Genomic DNA, 20,892 nt, shown 5'->3' with positions numbered 1-20,892 from the left:
CTATTTCTCTAATGGCCATTGAAACTTTTGTTTTGAATAATATACTGGCAATGTATGTTATTTTCATTTCTGTACAAGGGCAATGTTTTTCCTGGATCTTGGTTTTGTTTTCCTATAAGGGTTGTTGAAATCATGATCAATCATCCTAACTTGTCTGAGGGAGAAATGGGTAAAAGTGAGTGGCATATTTTTTTATATTGTTTTTCAGATTTAAAAATGAAAAAAAAAATATGCTCAAATCTAGATTTGATATCCATGTGACATGTAGGGCTATAATTTTATGTCTTTATGCACACACTACAAGGTTTTAGCACTACAACGTTTTTATTTCTTGGTTTCAATTTAATATTCAGTTGATTGTTTGGTCCTTTTGGTTTGTTGTTTTGAGGATATATGGCAAATATTGTTGTCTTTTGCACTTTGGCACATTATTATTATTATTTTTTATACTTTCTAGCTTTTCATCAGTCAGGACATAACAGTGGTGTAATTCATGCTGGTATTTATTATCAGCCAGGCTCCTTAAAGGCAAAACTTTGTGTTGAAGGACTTCATTTATCATACAAGTATCTTGATGAGAAAGACATTCCATATAAGAGATGTGGAAAGTTAGTTGTTGCAACAAATAAAGATGAAATTGGCAGACTGGAACAGCTTCACAAACGGGCTCTCCAGAATTGTGTCCCTGGAATTGAAATGGTGGATGAGAAAAAAATAAAGGAAATAGAACCCTTCTGTAAGGTACTGTTATCTAGACTTTATTTGACCTATATACACAAAATTGAAGTGTTTGGGTAGTAATGAGGAGTTTACCAATCTACAGAGAGTGGATTTCCTCATCTCCCCTTCTATGTGTTGGTATGAGAACTAATTCTTAGACCAAAAGGTGCAGTTTTAGACCCATGCTTTTCCAATCTCTTTTGGGAACTGAGATCCTAATTTGCCCTATCTTGGGAATCTCTATGTCTCCTGTGTTGAGATGTGCTTTTAGTATGTATGATCATCATGTAAGTGGCTTGGGCAATGACACATTCAACTAATACTTCAAAGAGAAAGGGCTTCGACAAGTTTTTTGATATAGGCATCAATGCTAAAGAAATGTGTCTTAGAATTAAGTAGCGTCTTTATCCATTTATTTATTGTAGAGAAGACTTTTGATTGCACAAAGTTTGTCTGGTTTTAGTATTGCTGGTCATGTCACTAGACACTGTCAACAGAGGGTGAATGCACAGAAATAATAAATGACAGACACTCAAGGCCACCCTATATAAGCTTAACAAAGGTTTAGCCACTTTGATTGTCTGTAAGTTCAACAGAGAGGACATGTAGCAGATATAAGAGTAAAAAAAAATAAAAAAACGAGATTTTCTCTATTATTTGCAAAGGGTTGAATTACTAGACACTGTCAACAGAGGGTGAATGCACAGAAATAATAAATGACAGACACTCAAGGCCACCCTATATAAGCTTAACAAAGGTTTAGCCACTTTGATTGTCTGTAAGTTCAACAGAGAGGACATGTAGCAGATATAAGAGTAAAAAAAATAAAAAAACGAGATTTTCTCTATTATTTGCAAAGGGTTGAATTACAGCTTAGATTGTCATTGCAGGGCGACTTTAAACTGTTTGATATCCAGTGACTGTGGATTGTACTTCCATGAATAATGTGCAGAAATTGAACTTTCTGAATGGGCCAAAAGTGGTATGTCTAGATTGTTCTTCAAAAAAAGAATAGTTTAAATAAGGATAGTCCAAAAAAGGCAATTATGTTTGCTGATATGTCTCCCAGTCTCCCACAACCTCCATAAATTACTCCCCACGTTGTCTATTGGGCAATGACCTGGCAAACATTCTGATGGAAATCCAATCATCCCCTCTAGCTCCAAACCTTCCAAATATTAATGATCATCTCGAAGTCAATAAGTCTAATGCCTACTGCCAGACAGAAACTACTACTTGTGACACTTCTCCCTCCAATGGACTTATCACTGTTTTCCCTTATATCAATGAGGGATAAATTGGAATTATTAATCAAGGAAATACCTGCATTCATAGACCTTTAGTCAAGTCTAAAAGGTTGTCTGATGCTAACGAGGATTAAAATCAGGAAATAATCGTTAATAAATCTCATCATGAAAAATGTTTAAATGTTTCTTGTAACAAAGAGATGACATATCAAATTTGTATTTTCAGAAGTTCACTTAGCTTGGTGATAACATGTTCATCTGGCCTAGATAACACAAAATCGAATGCTAATGAATGTGAACTGAAGGTGAAGACTATTAAGATAAACAGTTATGAATTGACTACAGATAAGGGTATATGCAAATATGCCTGGAATTCTATTTACAAAATAAGTAAAAAATGTAAAAATCTGCATGTTTGCAAAAGTTGTAATATTGAGGGTGAATGTAAGGTCCCTGACTGCTAACTATTACACTAGAAAGTTTGTTGTAAGTTTGGAAGTGGTTATTGCATGTTATGGCACCAAAGTTCTATTGCTCTGGATCAGATCCAAAAACCTCCCAGAAGAAGCATCTTGCATGATTTTTTTGTATTATTTATTACCACCTTGTAGTGGATTTAAGAATGAGCTAATAGTATATTTACAACTTTATACTGACAAAATTTGCTGCAAGTACTCTTATGCTGTAATTACATTATGTTGTGATTTTAATGAGCTAGACAAACATGGTGTCCCTCCATCTCATGGTGCAGGAGTGGCTTTTTTTGTCAGCCTACCCCTCCAAATCAGATTCTTTCATTTTCTGAAATACAGAACAACTCCAAAACCAAAGTTTTATGGCTCTGGATCAGATCCAAAAACCTCCCAAAAGAAGTATGTTGCAGGATTTTTTGTATTATTTATTACCTCCTTGTAGTGGATTTAAGAAGGAGCTAATGGTATATTTGCAGCTTTATACTGACAAAATTTCCTGCAAGTACCCTTATGCTGCAATTACATTATGTTATGATTTTAATGAGCTAGACCAAAAGTGGCTGAGCTCTGCTCTTAGCCTTAGGTTTTATTTTTGATAAAACTTAGACTTGATTTTTACAAACAATGAAGATTACTATTGTGCCCCCAAAACAGCCCCTCCATTTGGGGCAAGTGACCATCTATGCATCTTTTGGACCCCTTTATCATCCTTTCTCGCAAAACCATTGATCAGCCTTTCATATAGACCCATTACAACAGGCAAGAAGATCGCGCATTTCAAGGTAAAACTCAGCTCCAAATCTTGGGCCAATATCCTATATCTTACCAATGGTAATAAAACGGCTTCCAAGTTTTCAGCAGAACTTTTCCAGTTATGCTGTGACACCTTTCTAGTGAAAAAAGTTAATCGCAAATCCAATTGTAAACCTACTGTCGGCCAATTGTAAACCACATTTCTGGATAAATAAAAAAAATTTGTGCCTAATAAATGAATGTGATAAACTCTTTAAGGAAAGATTTTTCCAAGAATCTCGGAAACTTCGAAATATTGATTGTTAGTGAAAAATGTAAAGCAAGAAAGGAGTAAGGTGCTCACGTGCTCGATAAGTTACTGTATTCTTACCCTAAGAAATTACACAAAAGCATCCATGATCTCATGGGAAAGGTCTCTTTAAAGTTTTTCTATGGGAAAGGTCTCTTTAAAAAATTTCTGACTGGACAGTAATGGTGACCCAGTGAGTGTGGATATCATAATTGATTATTTTGATTCAATTTTTAAAATTCACTTGCCACTCGAAAATGCGCTTAAACTTGAAAATCTTAATACAAATAAGTCATTATACCCAGGTGATATCCCTTCCAAATTGATTGTGAAATGTGCCTGGCATTTAAGTGTCCCTTTAACTGCAATTTTTAACCAATGTTTTGTAGGTGGTATTTTTCCAGTGTGTTTTAAACGAGCTATTATATCGCTTATACCGAAAAATAAGACCCCAAAAATTCCCTCTGACTTAAGACCAATATTGAAAATCTCTATTTTCTCTAAAATTTTTGAAAGTTTTATTTACAATTTCCTCTTTGACAATATTCAAGATAAAACCAACCCAAATCAGTTTGGCTTTATGCTGAATCATAGCACCACACAATGCTTATTTTATATACTTGACACTGCTTTCATAGATCTTGAGATAAATAGTTCCTACGTTGAGAGTTTTTTTGCTGATATTAGCAAAGCCTTTGACAAATTGGATCATCAGGCAGTTCTTTATAATGCAAGGTCCTTAGGTACCAGAGATTTTGTTTTACGTATGGTAGCTAGTTTTTTGTCTGGTCGTGAGCAATGTGTTGTCTTCCATAACAGATATTCATCAGGTTTCACCTCGATTTCCTGTTTGAGCACCTCAAGGGACTAATTTAAGTCTATAGCATTTTTAATTGTTTTAATGATGTTTTACCAAGTTTTGACAACGCTTTTCAATTTGTGGATGATTTGACATTACTTAAACTTTGTCTAACCTCCAATACTTCGGATGTTAAACTTGACTCACTCATAAACCACTTAAAGAATGATCTTGACAATGTTAAACTTGACCTACGCATACCCAAAAGCAGGTTAATGCTATTCTCCTTTTGAAAAATATGCCCCCTATCAATAATTACCTTTGCATACCAAATTTAAATACGTTTAAAGGTGTGCACTTGGACAATGACCTTCAATGGAGTTCCCACAGTTCTTACTTATTTAAATCTGGTAGTTTTCTCGTTAGATCTTTCTCCCTTCTCAGACGGCTCTCCATGTCAATCCAGAACCTCAAAGTAATTTATTGTGCTTGTAAAAGACCCTGTCTTGACTCTGCTTGCCATGTCTGGAACCCTGTGTTGACTGAAGACCAATATTCTAAAATTTAATGCATTCAGAAAATACCAATAAATATTATACTGGGGACGTCCTACACTACATACGATAAAGGTTTGGCTAGACTTGAACTTACTACATTGGAATCACAACGTCACATCCTTACCATGAACTTTGGTCACAAGTGCCTTAGTTCTGACTATCATCAGCTTCTTCTTCCCTCCTTCAAAGAAAATCCCCAATCCTTCCCAATACAATACTTAACGCTGGTAGAGCTCCAAATGCCGAACTTGACTTGTGTCCCCAGACGTTGACCATGAGATACAAGAACTCTTTTGTTCCCAATTTTCTTTTGCATTTTAATAGTTGATTTAACTTTTTGTTTTATATCTATTCCCTAACATCTGTTTTATCATTGTAACTGTTCTGACGTGCTTATGCTGCATTATATGCAATTTTGGCCAATAAATGATATTCTAGTCCATTCCTTTTATTATGAGAATTTAGGCTTAACTACACTCTTCATCTATATAATTTGGCTGTTTGTGTATTCTACAGAAAACCCAAATAGAACTTAGCATCTTTTTGTTCATGCACTACAACAACTAGACGGAGAAGGGGGTTGTGGGGGCAAACCCTAGGCTAGGTTAGCACAAAAGAAGTAAATCTTTAAAAAAAACCAAAAAGTCTGTGACCAGTAGGGAAAAAAAATAGAAGAATAATCGACAGAACATTTTGTCTGTATCATCGTTTGCCTCAGTGCTGTTAACCATACGGACAAATTAACACAAAAAGAATTATAAAGGAAAAATTTATTAAACTAAAAAATAAAACCAGAATGTGCAGTAACTGCTTCAACTATATCTATTCTATTTTCATTTCCTGTTGACTTTATCCATTTAGATTATTTATCTTGTTATTGCAATTGTTTTGGCTTGAATTCTTTTGCTTTTTTTATCCTCCAAGCCCAGTGTTATGATATAGACAAAATAATTTTTTCCTATTCATCTTCTCTTTCTTTGTATAATAATTGTTTTCAATATTTACTTCTTTGGTGTTGCCATGTCAGGTCGGTTTAGTTTGTATAAATTTCAAAAATTGATTGGTTCTTCTGTATGAAATTCTGACCCATTAAAAAGAAACGAGTGATTTCTATTACAATATATATAGAAGTCAGCTCTCTGTTTCTTTCTGCTTAAGCTGTATAGGCTCAATTCCACTCCCTTCCTTTCCATTTCTGCACATTTTTATTCAATTTGTTGCGTTTATTTTAGTTATATCCCAGTTTACATCCATATAGTGAAATAGAATAAAAAGTCTATTAAAAAAATATATGTTTTAATTCTTAGATTTTCATCTGTTCCGACATTTTTGTCTACAAATTTAAATGAGGGAAATTTTTTTTATTGTCCAGGTCCTCCTGCTGTTTCATCTATTTTAGGAAATTATTTTGAAACATTTTAGGACATGAGAAAATCTCTTTCCCTGTGAATAACTCTGTTCTTTTTTATAGCTATGCTATGTTTTTTCATTCCATGTTTGATCTCATAGGGCCTGAAAGCATTATGGTCTCCTAATACGGGTATTGTCGACTGGGGCCTAGTTACGCAATATTATGGAAAAGAATTTCAAGAATTGGGTGGCGAAATTTACCTTGGTTTTGGAGTTGATGGTTTTCATCTAGTCCCGGAAAGTCAGAATTCAGAATCAATTGGCAATGAATACCCGGTTAGAATAACCTCAAAAGGCAAGGTGAGTCTTTGTTTAAGTTATTTAGTATGAACTTTGAAAGTTCATATCAAAGTACCTTTACGTTGCAATACCCAAATGCTGTAGTGTTTTTAGTCTAATGCAGTTTTGCAGTTGATTGGACTACATGGACAACATGGACTACATAGACTACAGTCCATGTAGTCCTGAAAGCCATAATCAGAATCTGTTGGCAATAAATACTTAGTTAGAATACTTTGAAAAGATAAGTGAAGTCTTTGTTACGATTCTTTTGTATAAACGTTGTAATTCCAAATAAAAGTGGTTCTACTCCAGAGTCCCCACACATAGTGTTTTTGGGGAAATATGGCACAATTTCACAAAACACTGGTAAGCCTCAGATATAGTTTGTGTGACAGCGTAAATCTTGAACCTCATTTTCGAACATACCTGAAATTACTGGGTTCTTACATTTTGATTCTGCTAGATATTGAAATAGCTCATTACATGTGGAAAAATAATTACCAGAAAAATAATTTCTCCTTTAAAAACTTAATTGTTAGAACCAGTTTTTCTTGTGAGGCAATAGTAAGTGCTATATAACTGGAAAGTTTAAGCAGCAGCTGTAACTAGTTATATGTCCAAATGTTGGACTGTATCTGATGTGCAGTTTTTTTGAAAGAAAAAGAAGAAGAAGTACAAGGTAACCCCAGTGGCAGCCAAAGGCCTATTTGTTTTGCCATGTTTCAATCCTTCATCTATGGAACTGTGATGTCCTCTTTGGTATAAATATTTGATAATTTAAAATTTAAATTTATATTGCATCACTTTTTGAGTTTATCATTTTTATTCTTAAGTCATCTGAACGCAATGAACTTCTACATATTGAAAATGTAAGGATTTAAGGTTGACCCAAAGTCAAGTAGGAACTTGCTTTTATATTCTGACAATACCTGATCCTTTGTCAAACCGAATTATATCCAATTCCATTTCCAAAAATTGTAGAGAGGTATATGGACTAACAACAAGTCCTTTCACCTCTTTGACTTCTTCTCCAGAAAAACTAGCTACTGGAAGCGCTATTTTCCTCCAGTCTGCAAACAATGGATATATACGATTATGAACAATAATACACTGTTATTGATTGTGGGAAGTGCGAGTACCTGAGCTACCTGTCCCCAACAGTTTAAGGCATTAGGCCGGCCGGCACCAATACGGCTCTTCCTACTCATTCCCGCTCTCTTCTGCACAATAAAAAACTATGGATAAATCGCGTCCCTTTAAAAATAGACTTCTTCAAGCTTTAATCTTTATTAAACAATATTTCTCTTCTTTAAGGTATCAATTGCTGCCTTAAATATCTTACGATCAATTTCCCATGGCAGTTTAGAATCCAGGATAGCTGTATAAGTATTTGGAATCTTAGCCAAGGAGCAGAAACGCTTAAGAGCCACAGTCTCCTCACTCTGAGCCTGACAATCAAATAAAATATGCTGGATTGTTTCCTCTGCTGAAAAGCAGATTCGGCATGTAGCTTCCAATTAAATAACAAGTTATTTAGAAGTAGGGCACCTGATTTCAGCTGTTAATATAGCACTGTATTTAATCTTGTATGAAATGGAGATAACATTAATTTACTGTGATTAACTTTGGATCTTTGCCTGATAATATCTCGTGAATTGAGGTCAGAGGAAGGACTAGGAGATAACACGGAAGCCTTTGCTGCTAGAGAATCAGCCATATCATTATATTTTATACCTTTATGACTAGGAACATGTTGAAAATAAACTTCATTTTCTTTGATCTTAAGATTAAGAAGCTGTCTTCTAATATTATATAAATCTTTGTCATTAGCAATTCTATTAATATTTCGGATCAGTAGTAATGCTGATTTAGAGTCGGAGAGACAGAGTATATTTTTAGATTCCATGCTATAATTTATAAGTGCATCCAAGGCCAGGCGGATGGCACATAATTCAGCAGACAAAATATAAGATCCCAATGGGAGAGGAGAATAAATGTTCAAATTCAGGGATGGGATACATGCTCCTGTCCCAGCTCTTTCCCTCTGGACAGATCCATTTGTATATATTTTTCTATAGTTGGGGTAAGCCTTTGAGATGTGTTCAGCCAAAATAGTCTGGATCTCGTAATTAGGAATCAAATCCTTAGTAATAGAGATAAGTTCTACTTGACAGCTTGGAGGACTCATTTCCCATGGGGGGAATTCAGTAAAGGGATATGCATAAAGTGAATGTTGATTCCAGTTTAGGACCTCCAGTTGAAACTGATTCCATGATGAATGGGCATTGGGACAGGCTGACTTCTCAGCAAAGGTATGTGCATATACAGCATGCTTGGCTCCATAAGCCTGGATTTGCGAGAAATATTTTATCCTTAGACTAGATACTCTTTCATTTAGGGACACCAATCCCGACAGTATTCTTAACTTTGACAGAGGAGTATGCTTATGCACACCCAAAGCTATTTGAATAGCAGAATTTTGTAAAGATTCAAGGATTTTGAATGAGGATGGAGGACGAGCTGAAAAAATTTGAATCCCATAGACTATATTTGAACAAATATATAATTTGTAAAAATCCAGAATAATTTTTGGGTGACATCCCCACTTACTTCCAGCAAGTCTTTTTAGAATACAAAGTCTCTGAATAATCAGAGATTTCAAAGAATTAATGTATTCATGCCATTGCATTTTAGAATCCATTAATAAACCAAGTAACTTCACTGAATTGCAATATGGGATCTCCCTTGAGAAAATTGTCAGTGGATTAGGAGGATCTAGAGTACCATTAGTAAATATAATGGCTTTAGTTTTACTGATTGAGATTGGGAAGCCAAATGCTAAAGAAAATCTATGGACTAAACTTATATCCTGTTGAATATTGCTTTGTAGAAGGCTAATATCCCTTCCCAACTTCCAAATGATCAAATCATCTGCATAAAGGCCAGATGATGCATGAGATACTTGAAATTCAGAAACATACAAGTTGAATAGAAGAGGACTCAATATTGCACCTTGAGGAAGTCCTCGCGTAATGGGGCATTGCTCACCTCTAGACTGATTTACTTGAACGTAAAAATATCTATCAGTTAGAAAAGACTTTATAAAACTTATAAAAGGATACGGGAAGTCAAGATTTATTAGGATTTCCAATAATTTATTGTGGACTACATTTCCACAGGCATTCGACCAGTCAAACAGAACAGCCATTGTGACATGTCTTATTTTGAGAGAGTTACAAACATCAATTTCTAGCCGGGTAATGTTGTCTAAAGAGCTGTGTCCTTTTCTGAAACCTGTTTGTTCACTAGGAAAGAGATTGTTGACTTCAGCAAACCACTCAATTCTTGATAAGACAAGCCTTTCCAGAACTTTACTAAAGGAAGGTAATACTGATATAGGACGGTAAGACTTAAGATCATTAGATGAATAAGAAGGTTTTAAAGCTGGGAATACCTGACCAATCTTCCAAGCATCTGGGAACTTTTGACTTGACCAAATAAGATTATAAAGACTTAAGAGGGCTGTATGAGCCACCTTTGGGGACTCAAGAATCCACTTCATATAAATACCATCATAACCTGGGGAAGACTTAATGTTAAGAGAATTAAGTGCTACATAAAATTCATCTTCGGAAAAAGGTTTCATCAGAGTACCCTTATAAGAACAGGTAAGAGGGAGATTACAAAAAGGAGGTCGGCTGGGATGAAAATCTGAGCAATCATTTTTAAAAATATTGGTAAACAGATCTGCCTTCTTTTTATCTGAACAATTGGATATCCATCCTGAATGATATCGTATCTACGGTCAAAATTAGGCTGCTTTCCACTGTTTAGTTGGCTAATGAAGTTATGGACCTTTGAAATTGGGGTTCTAAAATTGATACTTGAGCTGAAATTCAGCCATGTACTCTGTTTAGCTCACCTACAAATTAGTTTCACCTTAGCACATGACTGCTTATAACAGATTGCTGTTGACTGAGATGGGTGCTTTTGAAACATTTTACGAGCCTTTCTTTTTGCCAGAACTGCAACCCTACACTCATCGTTCCACCAATTCTTTGGTCTTTTGGAGCCATTGTAAAAGTGCACCCTAGTCATTGGAATTGCCAATTTAGCTGACTCCAGCAGGATTGATCTCAAATTAGACTCAATGGCATTAATATCATAATTAGGAGAAACAAAGGAAAAATTTACTTCATTTAATATATCACGTAAAAGAGACCCATTACCTTTGGAGTTAGTAAAAGTAGGGACGTAGGGTTTGGGAGTGTAGCATAAATCTTGAAATGATGTAAGAATTGCACAATGATCAGATTGAAGAGACGACACCTTTACCATCTGAACTAAATCATAATATGAAGAAGGACCTAGAAGCAAATCTATAGTTGAGAAAGAGTTAGAAGAAATATTAAACCTGGTCTGAAAGTCAAATTGAGTGAAAATCAAGGTGTCAAGAAAATTGAAAATTTTCAAGGTGTCATTAAAATTATATTATTTTTAGACTTAATTATTCAAAAATAAGTAAGACTTTCAGAGTGAACAGCAATATATATTAAAATGTCAATCTATATTCATTAGTTTTTTTTGGTAACCTTGGTTGTTTTCAACTAAGTGCAAATGATGCTCTGGTTTTGAAAAGGTACATGGGTCGTTAGCCATGCTCAAGCTTGTAATAATTTTTACTCGTTTTAGGTTTGATGTAATTATTTATTGCAACTTTTCTTTTCCTGGGTTTCACGCTTTTAATTATTTTAGTTTGTATTTATTTTATGGTTACAATATTACCTGACTTAATTTCTGCTTGTCTTTGGTTTGACGTAGCCCTTTACTTTCTCTTGAAAAAAGTTGACCTTTTTTTTAAATATTTTTTACCAATATTCTTTTATCATTTTTATATTTTTGCCATATTATTTTTACCACATTTTTGTATATTTTACCATTTTTTATCAAGAAAAGTGTGATTGATTTTTTGTTGCTGCTCTATGCTGCTTCGCAAACCCTCCGTGTTTTTTGTAAAAAGTTCATTGATCAAACTTTAGTTTTCTACAACCTGCAGCATTTATAGTTAGCCTAAGGGCTACTGTCTCTTATTTGCCGTGTCCTAACTATTCATCTTTCATTGTCATATGTTCTGCAGTATAAATTTTATATGCTGTGTAGTATAAAGTTTTTAAATACACTTAAAACTCGCTAATTTTAACATGTAAACTTTGTTTTAAAGCTTTTCATGCAAGTGCTTTTGTGAAAATGCCCGTTTTTTCTTTCAATGTACAGAAAATGAGAAGTACTAGCCCATCTTAAACAATTGAAACAGTTTCATTACAAGTGGGACCAGACAATAACGCAGATAAGTCTTCGAGCCTTCGTTTAAGCTTTGTTCAATTGTACACATAACATCGAATAATAGTTTAACCTGTTTCTTGTATATTTTCAAGGAAAACGATACATTGTTTTTGTTTTTAAAGTGCAGTTTTGCTCAAATCCTCCGAGTTTGATGCTAAGATAGTATTTTTCTCCCAGTGTGGTTTCCTTGTACAGTGCAGTATCTTAAAGTCCAGAGGCTGTATCTTAAAGTCCAGTATCTAAAGTCCAGTATCTTAAAGTCCAGGTTGGCATTTGTTTTATATTGAGTAACGGTTTCAAGAAGTGTAAAGCTCAGGGGTTACAAAATAAATATAATACAACATTTTGACACTTAGATCTTTAAGACACATACATGTACAATAAAATGTCTAAGATCATCCTTGCTGTTATTACAAAAAGGACAAATATGACTATCATTCTGATCGTCCTGTTTTATTTTATTTTATTTTTTATTATTTTTTTTTGTTTACATCAAGGAGAATAAATACTCATAAACTTGCCTCATCCAGGTTTGATAAGATTTATGTTTATTTTTGACTCTTCTTATTAATTAAACGGAATCATATTTTTATATAATATTTTATAATACTGTATGATCTAGTGGATATTTGAATGTTTAGTTCTATGACCAGACGCGTAAAAATTTCTGTATCTTGAATTTAAGCGGAATACCAAGGGGTCGGAGGCTGTCGAAAATACAATTTCCACCACTCTGGAATTTAATCTTTAGATATTTTACTTTTATTTAATATGATTTCTTTTACTTGCATGACTATCTGCCATAGTTCTGCCCCAGGAATGACGTTTGGACGGATGATAGATAGGCTTATCTATTAAGAAACAAAAAAATGTACTGACATCTTTTTTATACAACCCTATAAAGGGTGTCCACATCCACAGGGTCCACGCCGTGGAATATAATTTTTAGACAATGTTTTATTTTTACATCATATGATTTCTTTTACTTCATTATGCTCTGCTACTAGTTTTGTTAGCAATATGGGATATTATTTGTCTCCCCTTTAAGATTCTGTATTCTTTTTTTTAAAGTTCTGATCAACTTTACTGATTATTACGAAGAGGACTTGGACTACGATCTTACTTCCTGTAGTTATTTCCTGCTTTCTCGCGATTTTTGTCATTATTTTGATTTGTTTGATTTAAGAGTGTTTGAGTGTATGTCCGAAGTGCCGAGTACCTACTTCATGATTATCATAACCGTTGTACGATAGGGAAAACATATAGTTATACATATAAGTTATTTATATTATTATGTTCCTTTTTACCGTCCCTCTTGCCTCGTGTTTGTAATTATTCGTAGTTTGATAATTTCTCTTTTCAATTTTCTAATAAATAAATAACCGATGTCAATCATGAAACCTAAATCTTCCATACATTCAGGCGGTCAGAGCTAAACATGTCCTTACTTGTGGGGGCCTTCAGTCGGATTTGCTGGCCGAACTATCTGGATGTCCAAGAGAGCCTAGAATTGTGCCTTTTAGAGGAGAATACCTTCTTTTAAACCCTGAGAAGTGCCACATGATTAAGGGAAATATCTATCCAGTGCCTGACCCCAGAGTGCCTTTCCTCGGTGTCCATTTCACTCCGCGAATGGATGGCTCTGTGTGGCTTGGACCAAATGCAGTGTTGGCTTTTAAAAGAGAAGGCTATGGGTAAGAATTTGCTTAAGGTAACTTGTAGGAGCGTTCATTTGATTCCAAGTTTGATTGAAATTTTATATAGATTAAATAGATTTAAAGAACTAATTTTAAAGTAATGCACATTTTAAAGTATGAAGAAGTGAGAATTAATAGAACTAAAAGAAATTATGTAGATAAAATTTCTAAATACTTCAAATATCCCTCACAATTACCTACACTGAGGATTAAAAGATATCACATGAGGAAGAGTTCTGAACTCAACTTTCGGAATATGCGTGCTCCACGTCAGTGCTTAATCTATCGTAAATTCATGCCTCAAGGGACGTGATTGAAGGAAAACTAGTATATATTTTTAATACTATTAAAATGTGATTCGAAGTAGAGGTTGGAAAACAGAGGAGGCTGCAATTTTTTTTAATATTTTTTTTTTAATTTTAATAATTTTTTTAACATTTACAAAAAATTATATTTTGCATATTTTATTTTGACAATCCCTATAGATAAAGCCTTAATAATAAGACACAATAAACATTGAAATGTTTTTGTTTTCGTTTCTGGAGAAAAAGCTCATTTTGACTGTGCAAATTAAAGGTCGATTGTGCAAATCCACATTAAAGGAAAATACTGACGTTCTTCTATATCGCTACGGTCATGGCTATCTTTGTCAAAGACCTCGAAGGCCTCTTTGATTTCTTTGGTATTGGGAACCATTACTTCCCTGTTTATTGATAATACAAATAGTCGTAGGCTTAGAAGACATTCTCTTAAAATCAAAGGAATTAAAATGGAATAGTTGTGTTGAGGTTCTTTCAGGTTATTCATTGTTAATCACGATCGGATTTGCAATTATAATGGAAATTTTCCATTATATTTGCTAGAGGTAAATATATTGGAAAGTTGTCAAATATATTTGATAGTTGGGAAATAAACTGGATAGTACGTCGGGAGAGTGGCAAATATCTTGGAAAGTTGGACTTATACTGAAAAATGGAATTAAAAGTGTTTTATGCTTGTACATATGACGGTACCCCATGTAGATGTTTGTGAGCATAGCGATATTACTATTTATAGAGTTTTTATTATTTGTTTATTTGCCTATGCGGGTGCCTCTCCTATTACGCTAATATACGGTTTGTTATCTTTTAGCAAGTCACGCATGCCTAGAGTCTTAGGCAGGTTGACCCAAAATTTAAATTTAACTAAAAATGTAACAAAATATAACTAAAGGATGATCTAATGGTTGTACGAAACAGAAGATGGCAGACCTTGACAAACTCGAAAAAACCTTCTTTTTGCAAGAAAGATTTGAAGATAGACATTTTCAAACCTGTTGTCAGTCAAGATTCGACTCCTTTTTAGCGTTACCGCTCTGACCCACTGGATTGTAGGAGAGGTTAAATATATGATATTCACTGTGTGGCCGCTATGTATGCTTGTTTTATTACAATAAAGGTTCATCTTAGGGGGATGTGTCGAAACAAGCTTCCACTTTTACCTGGAGTCCTTCAGGATTTTGAAACATGGAATTGTTATTTATATTTTAATTGTAATCTGTTTGTATTCATTTGAAACGGGTTGCTGTTTACATATACCTCTTATATTTTAAATGAAAAGGTACTAATTGGCAAATTTTTGTTGAAGTGTCTGGCCGTTACTATGATTCATTACCAATATTAATGCTACTGTCAGGTTGTTTTGCAGACCTGGCGGTAAGGAAACACCCTCAGTACTGGCACTTATTATTGATTGACGTGGAATATGAAAATCAAATCATTTTTTTGAGCAGTCCCTACATTAGTTTGCCAAAAATGTAAAAAGTGCTTCTTAACATGCTGAGCTCAGTGCATTCAGTGCTCAGTGCTCAGTGCTCAGTTGAGTAGAATATTCTGTCTTGAATTTTCTAAACCTAGGCTTCCTGTATCAAATTAAAAAATACCAAGTCAGAAAATTTAAGAAATCTTCATAGAGATTTAATTTAGAATCTAGGACGCCAGAGCTAAATCTAATAGTCATTACTGTTGTAACTTATAGTCATTTAATGTAGAAGAAATTAGGCGAACACACATCTTTGGTCTTCACTTTGAAGGTGCGTATGTCTACTTCCCTTGTCAAGAGTCTCCTTTGGAAAAAACATTCTTACTTTAAAAAGTTAGCCAAATATTCCAGGTCAGGTATCGCATCACCTAAACATAATTACCACATATTGCATCGCCACAAAGTTTTGGGTTCTGAACTGATCTCTTCATTAGAAGGAAAATGTAGGAAAACAGAAGGAAAATTTGGCGGAGAAGAAAACAAGCTCATGTATTTTCATGCTAATGAAGATAGAGCTCTGGGAAGGTTCTAAAAGTCGTACTTGACAGTGGAATGAGATTGGCTTCAAATTGCAGAAGAACAGTGGATAAAAATATGGTCAGCAGAGGTCATTCCTGTATCTTTTAGTGCCAGGCACAGTAGGACAGAGTCTTGTTTCCGCTTTAGGTATGAGAGAGCCCATTGAAAATGAGATTTAGGTAGTGATAATATTTTAGTGCCAGGCACAGTAGGACAGAGTCTTGTTTCCGCTTTAGGTATGGGAGAGCCCATTGAAAATGAGATATAGGTGGTGATAATATTTTAGGTAGTGTTAGACACCGAAGTTCAACTTATCTGAACTTTTCAGGAATTTCACCAAGACCAGCCAATCAGAGAGGTTTGTTGTTAATTCTTAGTCACATAGAAAAAAAAACATTTATGAATTCAGCCAAATACTGAATTTCTGAGGTAAAACAATATAATTGATCTTTGCTTGTTAATTTAATGCCTGGGGTTTTGTCTCAGTTGCCACAGGGTCTGAAATTGCATTGAGATTATGCATTAGCGTATCCAAATAGGAAAGCAGGAATAAGAAGAACCAAAGTTGAAAAATTTTCTGTTGTAACTATGTAGAACTATATTGTTTGAAAATGAATTGATCTTGTGTTTGCCAAATCCCCACTTTTGCTAAATTTTATTGTGAACAGTGTTGAGAAATAATCATTGGGGTTTAAAAGAGCAAACACATGGATTTTATTTTTGTTTTTCCTTTTTTTGCTTGCGTCGTTTTTGGGTTTAAGGGCGGCTCAGACGGCGTTCGTAAAGTCGTTCGCAAAGTGTTTTTCCGTAAAGTTTTCACCGCTCATATGAGCCTGGTACTTTACGTGCGTTTTGAGCAGCAAACTATTCAAATTTCTGAAGCATTTCATATTTCGGAGAAATAGTTTTGAAGAAATAAAGAACTTGGGGTGTGAGTATAGTTTAATGAGGTATAAGGGCCTGTTACATATTATGTTTTCAGGATTAAACATATCAAGATTCCCCGGTTTTTCCTATTTTCTTGTGAAGTTGGTAAGAATTCAATGCAGATCCTATCTTTGTGTTTTCCTTAAGAAGGCTGGTATATGACAGGCTTTTCCCGGACTAGAGAAATCAGCATATCTTCAGTTTCCTGATTTCTCATTTCCAAATTTGTTTAAAAGTTCTGCTCTGGAACTCTTTCCTCATTGGTCAACTTTATGAACTTTACGAAAAAATTAACTAAAGTTTAGCTTTAATCCTTGCTCACGTAAAGGTTTACGGGAGGTTAACGAAGCCACTTCACGAAGTTTGTGAACGACTTAACGAACTTCACGATTGCGCTAATTTAGTATATATTCAAAATTATTTGAAAAATCACAGAATTTTAAGGTTTCTTGGAAGGGAAAAGGTCCTTTTGCAAATTAAAGGGGCACTTCAGAGTTTTTAATTTGTTTGATTTTGGTCGGTTGATTTGTTTCAATTTTTCTGGTACGATTTTACGCGATTATGTATATCCATCGTTGAGCGTTGATGCATACGTAAAAATCAGAATCATTTATTTGAACTTTCCATACAGAATACAAGGAACTGACCGTAAAATAAATAATTAAATGAAGCTTGTAATAAGAGAAATATTTACGTAACAACAGTAGGAATATAATAAATAGAGACACTAAAACTCACGCCAACTCACAGCAGTGAAAACATCTCAGCAAAAAAATTTGAGCACTGAATATAATCGAATTTCCAAGTCTAGAAATTAAATCATCTATTTTTTCCAAAATTTCATAGCGTCTTCATATTAACCTTTTTGGAGTCTAAATCGGAAATGAAGAAAATATTAAGTAAAAAACGATGAAAATATGGAATAACAACAGATAAGAGAATAAAGACATAGGAAAAGCGAATAGAAACAAAGAAGATAAGAAACAAACTTGTTTTTCTTCAGATAGGTGAAAAATTTCAAGCTCCAGCCAGAAAAAAAACACGAGTAGCAGAGAATACAGTCGATAAAACAAGGGCAATCCCTCGTTTTCTTATTAAATAACTTTTCATTGGACTTGATTCTATTGGACTATATCAATTTCTTCTGCGAGGGATCAATATTGAGCAGGTGTGTTGCTCCAGTTGATGTTTCAAATTATAGCCAGGATACTTTCGAGCCGTGAAAGTAGCAGCATTGGCAGGGCCTCCCTGAATCTTGGGGTCTGATGGCTAGTAGCTGGTAAAAGCAAAAGATTATGTGGTCGAAGAAGCAAGTGTTAATGTATTATTAAGTAAAGTAGAATAATAGAAATATAATGGACAATTAATTGGAAAGTTTATTCTATTTTCTCTAGACCATCTAAGAAATCGGTCGTATTGTTTATCTATTTTAACAGTAATATCAAATATCCCGAATTTTCGTATAATATACCTATTTTTTAACCATAGTGGAATTTCAAGGAAATATATACAAAACCGTAAAAAGTAAAAGCGGATACGCTTTTTATCACTTTTACTCAAAAACTTCTGAAATGGAACAAAGAAAAATACATGAGGTGCAAACGTTGAATTATAGATTATAGCAAGTGTTTGTTTATCAAAACAACCTGACTAGCAGGCCATATGTTTTCCTAAGTTTTCCCAGCACAGATGGTAACACCAGCTCCCATATAGCTTTAATTGACGGACCAAAAGGTAACCCAATGTAATTAATAGAATCTTTATTAATAAAATTCAGTGATCCCACCCAATTGAATGATGCTGGATATCACTTTTACTATTCGCTACTAGGAATTACGTTTTAGAAGGTCCAATCTCTAATCCTATCTCTCGTAGATGCGTGTGTATATATTAATTGGATTCTGCTTCGATATTAAATTATTTGCAGCGTTAGAAAATCCTGAGACTGCATTATAATATCATCCTTACTTAGACCATCTGATTTATTGCAATTCAGTTCATATCATAGTTCATATTTAAAAATATATTATAAATATTTCATTTTAGAAATATTTTATTTTATATATTCATTATTAATCATATTATATTCCATATTTGGGGGGGGGGGGGAATTTTAAAATCTCCTCCCCCCCCTCCACCTCTAATGTGCAAATATATAGCCCAAATTGTATTATCATCTAAACCAAAGGTTATATTTCATTAGGGTTAACCAAATTTCACTCCTTGGGTGTGTTGGGTTTAATTAGCTAGTACCAAATTTTCTACTGTATCGTTTAATTTTTATACAGTCTTTCTCTATACATCTATGTATTAACTAATAGTCTCTGACTGGCCAACCTTAGCGAAATTCCAAAATAGAACTCGAATTAATTGGCCGTTGATGATCGTTCTTTGGCCGTTGGTGATCGAAATATTACAATTCATATTCATATTATTCGTTTCATATTCAATTCATATTACAAATAAAATCATTGAGCGTTTGATTGTTAAAAATTATTTCCTAGGCTTTAGTATTAAACCATGTTTTTAGGCAATTTATTTGATGGTTAATTCCTGGAATAATCTGGACTTGGTTTGATAAGCCATAGAATTAAAAAAATTGTCTATTTCTTACGATCCTTCAATTTTTTCTTTTCAGATATGGAGACATTAACCTGAGGGAGCTTTTTGATGCACTGAAATACCCCGGATTCCAAAGGATGGCGCTCAAGTATGCCTTGTTTGGTATGGGAGAGATGATGCGGTCTATATTCATATCTCTTCAACTAAAAGAATTACGAAAATATATTCCTAATATTGATGCAAAAGATATTAGCAGGTAATTTACAATAAATTTACTCTGTTCATGTAATGCTATTATACAAAAATCGAAAATTAGGGGGAGGGGCCGGGGGATCCTACAAATGTATCTCTGTGTGTGTTTTTTCTAAAACAAGGAACAACTTTTCTAAGGCTTAACAAAGGTAACGTGTTACTTTCTAGATATAGAACTTTATTCGATCCTTATAGTTTGTCTGTTTTTGCTTGCCACCTGAAACGTAAGAAAAAAAAAAGAAAAAAAAATTCTGGCGCTAGATTCCATGGATTCTTTGGTTCTTCTTAGTGAAGTATGTATCTAAAATTTTTTATCTGATGACGTTGAAAGATACTGGGGTGGTCAGGGGCAAAGCAATGCTTTACAAAATTGCTTTGGAACCTTAAAAGGAGCTTCGGAACTTTAAATCCCTAATCGGAACTCCCTTCAAAGGCTTTAAAACCACTCCTACTGTATAAATTGATAAAAAAAATGTTAGAGAAATACGTTCCTCTCTTCTAAATCAGCGCTGTTGCGTTGACTGCGATAAAGCGACTTTAAAAATCCGTTTTTTTTTGTTGCGAAACCCCTCACTTAGCTGTGACTGGATAATTATGCATGTTGTCCATATTTGTCAATGCAAAGCTAAGTTAAGGAATAGTTTGTTTTTAATAAAAAGAAATTGGTTAATACACACTTAATACTTCAGATACGTTATTTGATCTTCGCAGATCAGAGCCAACGCTCCGGTGTTCTTTATATTAAGGGGCCATAATGCTTCAATGTATTATTGTCATCATTATTTTTTTCCATAACCACTTACTATTGAAGAGTTGGTCGTATAAACCTCCGAGAGGGTTCATTTGATTGGAAACTGAAAGTTCTAGTGTCCTTTTCAAGAGTCAAAGGTAATTGGAGAATGACCAGACCCCGTCCTACGTTTTTTTTCTGTCAAGATGTCTGATTAAAATTTTGGGATGGTTATTTTGTTTCAAAATAGGAAAAAGTTCAAATAACAATCCCTCTGTTCTAGACATAAACTCTCATTGCCCCAGGGGCAAAGCTTTTAAGCTATGCAAGTTGGCCATTTTTAACATATAGGGTTTTTTTTCCGAAAAGGGGGCATGTTTGATCCAAGATCTCCAAAATAAGGTATGGTTTTAAGTTGAAACTCCTAAAGTTGCATACAGGTTATGAAAATTTAAGACTTCTAGATTATTTTGAGGGGCATGGAAAACAGTGATTGGAGGGCAACCAGGTTCAGCTCTGCTTTTTAAATCTC

General features: G+C 34.2%; 1 protein-coding gene across 1 annotated transcript in view; it reads left to right on the top strand.

Annotated features, from left to right (window-relative positions):
* The window catches only part of LOC136042255 (L-2-hydroxyglutarate dehydrogenase, mitochondrial-like), a 31,846-nt gene that overhangs the window by 3,917 nt on the left and 7,037 nt on the right, over nucleotides 1-20,892 (top strand). Inside the window, exons 2-5 of the mRNA XM_065727200.1 lie at nucleotides 458-741; nucleotides 6,348-6,548; nucleotides 13,296-13,567; nucleotides 19,455-19,634. Of these exons, the coding sequence (XP_065583272.1) occupies nucleotides 458-741; nucleotides 6,348-6,548; nucleotides 13,296-13,567; nucleotides 19,455-19,634 (937 nt within the window). The remainder of the gene's footprint in view (nucleotides 1-457; nucleotides 742-6,347; nucleotides 6,549-13,295; nucleotides 13,568-19,454; nucleotides 19,635-20,892) is intronic.

This window comes from Artemia franciscana, unplaced genomic scaffold (genome assembly GCF_032884065.1).
Source record: "Artemia franciscana unplaced genomic scaffold, ASM3288406v1 PGA_scaffold_89, whole genome shotgun sequence".
Classification (NCBI taxonomy): Eukaryota; Metazoa; Arthropoda; class Branchiopoda; order Anostraca; family Artemiidae; genus Artemia; species Artemia franciscana.
The sequence above is the reverse complement of the archived record's forward strand: the minus strand, read 5'-3'. Positions and strand labels throughout refer to the sequence as shown.